Source organism: Urtica dioica, chromosome 4, assembly GCF_054948205.1.
Source record: "Urtica dioica subsp. dioica isolate 48M chromosome 4, U.dioica_male_clone48M_v1_H2, whole genome shotgun sequence".
NCBI classification, from domain to species: domain Eukaryota; kingdom Viridiplantae; phylum Streptophyta; class Magnoliopsida; order Rosales; family Urticaceae; genus Urtica; species Urtica dioica.
This window is the reverse complement of record NC_142759.1, coordinates 24423353-24432228: the sequence shown is the minus strand read 5'-3', so window position 1 is coordinate 24432228 and position 8876 is coordinate 24423353. Positions and strand designations below refer to the sequence as shown.

The 8876-nt window shown below is 45.6% G+C and overlaps 2 protein-coding genes across 2 annotated transcripts; both read left to right on the top strand.

Annotated features, from left to right (window-relative positions):
• Positions 1 to 314: 314 nt before the first annotated feature.
• LOC149401329 (F-box protein At3g28330-like) lies at positions 315 to 1538 on the top strand. Its single transcript, XM_089610670.1, has one exon. The coding sequence runs from the start codon at positions 315 to 317 to the stop codon at positions 1536 to 1538; it is 1224 nt and encodes a 407-aa protein (XP_089466796.1).
• Positions 1539 to 3311: 1773 nt separating this feature from the next.
• Positions 3312 to 5251, top strand: LOC149401328 (uncharacterized). The gene is made up of 2 exons (XM_089610669.1): positions 3312 to 3689; positions 3821 to 5251. Exons 1-2 carry the CDS (start codon positions 3312 to 3314, stop codon positions 5249 to 5251), a joined length of 1809 nt encoding a protein of 602 aa, XP_089466795.1.
• The last annotated feature ends 3625 nt before the right edge of the window (positions 5252 to 8876 follow it).

Here is an 8876-nt window from a genome sequence, read left to right as displayed (position 1 = left end):
GCCCTGTCAGCCATCTTTTCTTTTTATTTTATTTTATTTTAATCTACCGAGAAAATAAACCCCGAAGCTGACGTAGGAGATAGTTGTGTTGGCGCCCACAACACTAGGTTCTGTTTGAGTTAGGTTTGAAAGTACAAAACATGCGGCGTTGCAGAAAAGAAAAATATAAATAAATAAATAAAATTACAATTCTCGAATTCGTCTAATCGGATTCCGAAAAGAAATCTAATTATATAAATATTGAGAGATTGGGAAGGAAACAGAGGTTAGAGAAAATATTTGTTTAGCGCGAGTGAGAGATATTGGGAAAATCAATGGAAATTGCGAGCGACGACGTGTTGACGGAGATTCTAGTCCGACTTCCCGACGCCCGGTGCGTTATAAAGAATAGCTTGGTTTGCAAGCGCTGGCATTCTCTGTTGCTGAGCGACTACTTCAAGAAGAGGTTCGATGAATGCCACCCAAATAAGGTCGCCGAGGCTCTCTTCCACTCCTCCAACGAGGTGCTACGAGCTTTCCACCGGATTCCCCTCTCGCCGGAGTCGGAGTCGTCGGAGGCCGTGCCATGCGATCTGAGCTCCGTCCCGGCGGCGGAGGACACGATCATTAGAGCCACGTGCGGCGATTTGGTGCTGCTATCCCGCGGAAGACACTTTTTCGTCTGCAATTGGCTGACGAAGCAGTGCGTGGCTCTCCCCAAAATCCCGGAGACTCGGGAGTTTGAATTCTTATTCTACGACCCAGTTTCGACGGGTTACGGCATCGCCTTCAACGAGCAGGAAGGCAGGTACAAAGTGGTGATCGTGTACCGGTGCTTCTTCATCGTAGGGGACCAGTACAGATTTACGGCAACGATGTTCCACCCGGAGACCGGGCAGTGGTCGAGGCACAGCTTCAAGTTCCCCTGCGCCCACGAAAACAACTGTGGCGCCTTCGAATTCCGGCTGCAGGTGGTCCACGTGGGAGGCATCTTGTATTGGCTGGACGGAGTCGAGAAGATCCACGGCCTTGCCGCCTTCGACCCTTTCAGCCCTTCGCCCCCTCCTGGCTCCTCCAACGCCTTCGCCCCCCTCGACCCCCTCGCCCCCAACGGCACCATGCTCCCTCTCCCTGACCGCTTCGTGAGTTTTGACATTTTCGTGCGTTCCATTTACCTCCGCGACTTCAAAGACAAGTGCCGCCTCGGGACCGTCCGTGGCCGCCTCAGGATGTCCCAGCTCATGGACGATGCCCACCTTTTGATTTGGGAGCTCATCAACGGCTCGTGGGTGTCGGTCCACGATGTTGCTCTCGACGCTGATCCGCCGGGGAGCTTGCTCTTCCTTCTCGCCTTCGATCCCAATGACGGGAACGTAGTCTTCCTCGTGCGGGGCACTCAAGTCTTTCGCTACACCATCCTCGGAGCCAAGTACGAGAAAGTGTCTGTGTTCCCGACTCCCGACTGCGAACTCAATGTTGAAAACGTGGCCAAGTTCTTGGATGTCTTAACCATTGAACATCCGTCTTGGCCTACATCTTTGATTCCTTTCCTGCAATAGTATCCATGTTAAATTTGTTGGGGCCGTTTGGTTTAGTTTTCTAAACTCGTTTTCTGTTTTTAAATTCTGTTTTCTGATTCTAATTTTTAAATTTAAAAAACAGATTTAGAATTACGTTTCAGAATATTTTAAATGTTGTTTGGTTATGTTTTCCATTCAATTGTATAGAGATAAAACAGAAAACAACTTTTCATTGTTTTCTGTTTTCTAAACAAATTTCAAAGAAAACAGAAACATGATTCTAAATCTGTTTTCTGAATTTATAACCAAACAGTTTTTCTAAAACTGTTTTCTAGAATTTAGAATCAGAAAACAGAAAACAAAAATAGAAAAGTTAAGCCCCTGTTTGGTTAACTTTTCTATTTTTGTTTTCTGTTTTCTGATTCTAAATTCTAGAAAACAGTTTTAGAAAAACTGTTTGGTTGTAAATTCAGAAAACAGATTTAGAATCATGTTTCTGTTTTCTTTGAAATTTGTTTAGAAAACAGAAAACAATGAAAAGTTGTTTTCTGTTTTATCTCTATACAATTGAATGAAAAACATAACCAAATAACATTTAAAATATTCTGAAACGTAATTCTAAATCTGTTTTTTAAATTTAAAAATTAGAATCAGAAAACAGAATTTAAAAACAGAAAACGAGTTTAGAAAACTAAACCAAACGGCCCCTAACCAAACAGGGGCTTAGTTTATTCACTTGCTCCTTTTAGGTTTCCTTTATCTACTACTACATCAGTTCGTTATTATTATTTTTTTATTTTGGGTTAAATTTTATTTGAGAGTACCTGATGTAGCGAGGGGTTATCGGAAAGATGAACACGCTAAGTTTTGGGCAACAATGACGTTGACTTTTTTTTATTTATCAAAAGCAAGCTGACCAAAATAAAGCTCTTTGTCTCCAATACATATAGGAATCGATCAAGGAGAGAGAGAGCATAAATAGATAGTCCAAAACAGGAAGCAAATCACCACAAACGGGAAGTAAATAATATAAAATAAAGAGAGTAAATATAAATAATAAATGCTAAAATAAAAGCCTCCAAGCAGCCCAGAATAGCGCCAATAACAGCCGCAAGAATTCCGGAACTCCCATGCACGCCATGCATACGTCATTTCCCAGCTCGTCGGTCCCACGCCTCCATAAATGTGAGCCCTAACCCTAGCGCGCCATCATTACAAGAGCTTTATTTTGGCCGGCTTGCTTTTGATAAATAAAAAAAAGTCAACGTTATTGTTGCCCAAAACTTAGCGTGTTCATCTTTCCGATAACCCCTCGGTACTTCAGTTGGTATCAGAGCCATTCCGATCCCTTCCATGGCGCGTAGAAACCGACGTGGAGGAGTCCAGGAGGCTGATTTGGACGATGTTAATCGACGTGAAGATCTCGCCGGTGTTCATCGACGATTGGACGAGCTCACCGAAGCGATGGAGGCGCTTCTCCAACAACGCCTGGTGACCCCCGTCGCTCGTGATGAAGCCGAAAACGACAACGACGATAACCCTTTTGGGCCGTTCGCCGACGCTCCGCGCCCGCCGAGGCCGCACGCGGATGGACTCGAGAACGACACACGATGGGAGTCGGCGTTCCGTATGGATATTCCCGAGTTTCACGGGAACGTGAATGCGGAGGAGTTTCTAGATTGGATCGTGGCGGTGGAAGAAGTGCTCGACTTCAAAGTGGTTCCCGACGCTCGGTGTGCACCCTTCGTCACCACCCGGTTCCGTGGCCGAGCTGCCGCATGATGGACTCAGACAAAGACTCGACGTGCTTGGATGGGGAAGGCAAAACTAGTGTCGTGGGATAAATTGAAGAAGCATATGAAGGCCGCGTTCCTCCCGTATAATTACACCTGTACCCTTTACCAGAGTTTGCAAAATCTCCGGCAAGGTACGAAATCCGTGACTGATTATTCCACCGAATTTTTCATGCTCCTTGCTCGGAATGACATCGCAGAGACCGAAGAACAAACGGTGTCCCGCTCCATCGGGGGATTGCGCGTTGCTATCCACGACGTTTTAAATATGTTTGACCCGATCACGGATTCCGAAGCCCATCAACGTGCCCTTGCCATTGAGCGTCAGCAGTCGAGACGCAATTACAATTCGCCCACGACAGTCCCACCCAACCGCGGCCCCGCCACCGCACTTCCGGTCCGCGCGCGAATCCAGCCGCGCATCCCGCCTTACCCAGCGCTCCAGCGACAACCCCTCCCACTGTCGAGGGTGGAATCCGTTGCTTCGATTGTGGTGAATCGGGTCATCGTCGCAATGTTTGTCCGAAGAACACTCGACCCGGGTTATTTACCGACGATGCCCAAGAATTATTTGGCGACCCGATTTATGACGATGATGTCGAGCCCGATGACGATGTCGAAGAAGTGGCGGGCGATGTGGGTCATGCTCTTGTGGTACAGAGGAGTTTTCTATCTCCTCCGGGCCGTGACGACGGTTGGCTCCGGAATAATATTTTCCAATCTTCGTGCACCATCGGCGGAAAAGTGTGCCGCTTCATAATTGATTCCGGGAGTTGTGAAAACGTGGTGGCCGAGGAAGTTGTCACCAAATGGGGCCTCAATCCGGAGAAGCACCCGAAGCCATATAAGCTTTCTTGGCTCCAAATCGGCACCGACGTCACCGTGTCAAAACGAGTTTTGGTGAGCTTTTCCATTGGCAACACGTATAAAGATACTATTATGTACGATATTGTTTCAATGGATGCTTGTCACTTGTTGCTTGGTAGGCCATGGCAATTCAACAGACACGCGATGCATGACGGACTCGCCAACACCTATAGCTTTCTCTTCAGCGGAAAGAAAATCGTGTTATTGCCGTCCAACCCCGCGACAACCTCGAGTCACCGGCCCACTGCCACTCTGCTTTCTCGGGCCGAATTTGAAGAAGAAATGACAGAAACGGGTGTCGTCTTCGTCCTCCTCGGCAAAACCGTCCCCGGCGCTTCCCCGATCCCCGATGCGGCCCAACCTCTCCTCGAGGAGTTCTGCGATGTTTTCCCGTCCGAGCTGCCGGCCACGCTCCCGCCGCTTCGAGACATCCAACATCGGATCGATCTCGTGCCCGACGCGGTTTTGCCGAATCGAGCCCACTATCGAATGAGCCCGGCTGAGCACGAAGAACTCCAGAGGCAAGTCGAAGACCTCCTCCAAAAAGGTCACATCCATGAGAGCTTAAGCCCTTGCGCGGTTCCCGCACTCCTCACGCCAAAAAAAGACGGAACGTGGCGTATGTGTGTGGATAGCCGTGCCATTAATAAGATCACGGTTCGTTACCGTTTTCCTATTCCGCGGCTCGACGATCTTCTTGACCAATTGACCGGTGCTCGAATTTTTAGCAAATTGGATTTGAAGAGCGGCTACCACCAAATCCGCATCCGACCTGGCGATGAGTGGAAGACCGCTTTTAAAACTCGGGAAGGTCTCTACGAGTGGCTCATCATGCCGTTCGGGCTCTCTAATGCGCCAAGTACTTTTATGCGAGTCATGAACCAAGCACTCCGCCCGTTTACCGGTAAATTCGTTGTCATCTATTTCGATGATGTTTTGATTTATAGTGCCAATCCCGAGGATCATGTGCAACACCTCCGAGAGGTTCTCACCGTTTTTCGCAGCCACACTTTTACGCCGCCGCCGCGAAGTGTGTTTTTCTCACTGACCGTGTGGAATTTCTCGGGTATGTCGTTTCGGCCGAGGGATTGAGTGTGGCCGAATCAAAAGTCCACGCCGTGGCATCTTGGCCGACCCCGCATACGGTTACTGAGGTTCGGAGTTTTCACGGCCTTGCCTCGTTCTATCGCCGCTTTATTCTGCACTTTAGTTCGATTATGGCGCCGATCATTGAGAGCATTAAATCGGGGCGTATCAATTGGTCTTCTCAAGCCGCGAACTCTTTTGAGATGATCAAGACCAAGCTCACTTCGGCTCCGATTCTTGTGCTCCCGGATTTTTCCCAGCCGTTTTTGCTACATAGCGACGCATCAAAAGTCGGCATTGGCGCCGTTCTTAGTCAAGGGAGTCGTCCGGTTGCCTACTTTAGCGAGAAACTCTCCGGGCCAAAGTCTCGATATAACACTTATGATGTGGAGTTCTACGCAATTGTTCGGGCGGTCCATCATTGGAGGCACTACCTTTTCCATAGGGAGTTTGTGCTCTATACCGATCACGACGCACTCAAACACCTCGGGACTCAAGACAAGGTATCTTCTCGTCATGCTTCTTGGATCGCGTTTTTACAACAATTTACGTTTTCCATTAAGCACAAGGCCGGGGTTCTTAACCGCGTGGCCGATGCCTTGAGCCGCCACCACGCCTTTCTCACCGAAATTCGTGTCGCAACTCCGGGCTTTGATGTCTTGACCGAGCACTACACGACGGATCCTTTCTTTTCCATGATTATTGAGAGTCTTAACGCAGGCGAGCAGTTGGATTTTTCTTGGTCTGAATGCTTCTTATTTTTTCGCGGTAAATTGTGCATTCCAAAAGGAAGCATGCGGCTCAAAATTATCAGCGACCTTCACAATGAGGGGCACATTGGCCGCGACCGCACTCTTCATCTAGTGGCTGCCTCGTATTTTTGGCCCTCTATGCGGAAGGAAGTGGCACGTTTTGTGGATCGGTGCCGCACTTGTCATGTCACCAAAGACAGAGCCACTAATGCCGGGATGTATATGCCTTTGCCAATTTCGACTCAACCTTGGGCCGATATTAGCATGGATTTTGTTCTCGGTCTACCCCGCACGGCACGCGATCATGATTCCATCTTTGTCATCGTTGATCGTTTTTCGAAGATGGCTCACTTTGTCCCTTGCAAGAAGACCTCTGACGCTGTCCATGTAGCCGGGTTGTTTTTCCGCGAGATTTACCGGCTCCATGGTCTTCCATCAACAATTGTGTCCGATTGCGACACTCGGTTTTTGAGCCATTTCTGGAGAAGTCTTTGGCGCCTAGCGAACACCCGACTTGATTTTAGTAGTGCGTACCACCCACAAACCGATGGCCAAACCAAGGTTGTGAACTGTTCCCTCGGTGACCACTTGCGTTTTCTTGTCGGGGACGCTATCCGGACGTGGGATTTGAAGCTTTGCCAGGCGGAGTTTGCTCACAACCATGCCGTCAACCGGAGCACCGGTCTGTTGTCAATGGTGCCCACAAGAAGAGTAGTAGTGTCTATTTATGTACATTTGATGTCATATAGTCTTACGAAGACTCTTGCTTGTAATTGCCTATTCATTCATTAATAAAGTTGAAACGTTCATTCATTCTTTCTTTGTTTGAAGTTTTATGATAAAACCTTAGTCTTTTAGTCCATAAACAAACTTAACAACTTACGAAGAGACAAATGTAGATTTGCATGAACAAACTCTTCGTAGTTTGCTTAAAACGATATATTCGCAATCTTAGGGTCAAAGGACTATTGACCTCAGTATGATTGTTAGAAGAATCTATGATGTCTGGTTATGAGGCATTGAGAGTTGGGGACTCTATAGTTCTTCTAGGTATCTTCCGAAGGTACTGAATTGACCAGTGCACTTCTAGAGACAATATAAGAACAAACCATTTAACCTCTTATGTCTCGAAGTCACTATGTATGAATTGCATCATGCTTACCTTAATCCTGAAATGAGACATGCCATTTCACACCTTAGTATTCTCATTTGAGAAAGTCAAAGTTCGGACTCACTATGTGATTCCGAACAAGGCCTATTGGTGAAGTACTAAGTTGTGAGTCTGTCATGAGTAACTTTGTGAAGTTCTCATAGATATGGAATTCATGTACAAGATTGCTGAAATGCAATGTATGTCACCTCATGCTTTGTTCCTTGGAGTGTGAATAAATGAACTGGCCAGTGTCCAAATTGAGTCCTGACTCTTTTGGATGAAACAATGTGACTTGTTAGCTTCTCGTCAATACATTGTTTCTAACTTATTCACAAGCGACAAAGGAGTTGAGGAAATAACAGCTAGAAGGGTAAAATGGTAATTTAGTAAATCCCGAATAGGTGATGACATTCATGAAGGGTAAACATAGATAATATTCAGTGGATCCGCTCATTATAATTATGTCGAATTCTTGAGTAGAAAACAAATTCATTTGAACCGAGAGTTTTCAGTGTCAGCTCTTTAGTGGAGTGAGTTGGCATTAAGCTAAACTTGGAAAAGGTTTGTGAACTTTTGAGTCCAAGTGTTTAGCTCAAGCTTTGTTCATTTGGGTCCATGAGGTCACTGTCACGAATCACATCGATAGGAATAGTTAAACTGGAAGCTAAGTCAAAACAAGAACGAAAATAGTTAAAAGGGTATTTTTGTCTTTTGAGACATAGGATGAAATGAATGTCAATAAATTTTTTGACAAGGTCATTTGATGACATGCATCACTCGGCCAATACTAGTCTTATTGGGCCTTGTGAATTAATTTCATTTCATAAGAATTTTATTGAAAATTCTTAATGGGCCTTTTCTTATGTTGTCATGAACAAGTGAAGAAAATTCTAGAAGCTTTTCTAGAAGCCTTGGGCGCCCAACATACCTAAAGAAAGAGAGAATTTTTTGTGCATAAATGTATTTAGATACTTGCCAAAAGAAAAAAGAGGAAACAAATTTCCTATGCATGGTAATGGGAATTTCGGCCAAGCAAGGAATGGAACAAAAAAGGAAACAAATCCAAGTGCTTCTAGAAGCCTATTTGGCCGAGTGACTCTAAGGGAAGGAGAGCAATATTTGCTCATGAATATGTGATATTTAATGAAAGAGGAAACTACCTTATTGAAGGTAAAACCTCCCCTATAAATAGAGGCCTCATTCCCTTCATTTCATTCATTCAACATAAGTTAGAGATTGAGAGACTCTATCTCTAGACATTGTTGGCCGAAAATCCTCTCTCTCTCTCTCTCTAGTTTATTTTCGATTTTTTTTTGTCTTGGCACCTAGGTCCTCACTCGACCTAGTGTTTAGCTCTGCGACTTCAAGACTTGTTCTTAAGTCGTAGTGTTTAAAAGTGTCCACTCACTGATTCCTTCTTTTCGAGTGATTTAGTGATAGAAACTTTCGTGGTTGCTCGAGGTGCCGAGGAAAGAAAGAGAGACGTGCTGCGAGGGGAGACGGGCGTTGCAAACTTTCCAAAAGCTTCTTCAAGGTTCAAGCTTCAAGAAAGGTTAGTAAACTCTTAGCTCATATTGATTTTTAATTACATGTACTTGCTTCTTTGTCTAGGTTAGTAAAAACTGTTTTTACTTGAAAAGAAATTTTTTAAAATTCCGCCGCTTCCCGAAGCGTTTAATCTTTTTCTTAAACCCTAGATCAATTCCAACAAATGGTATCAGAGCTA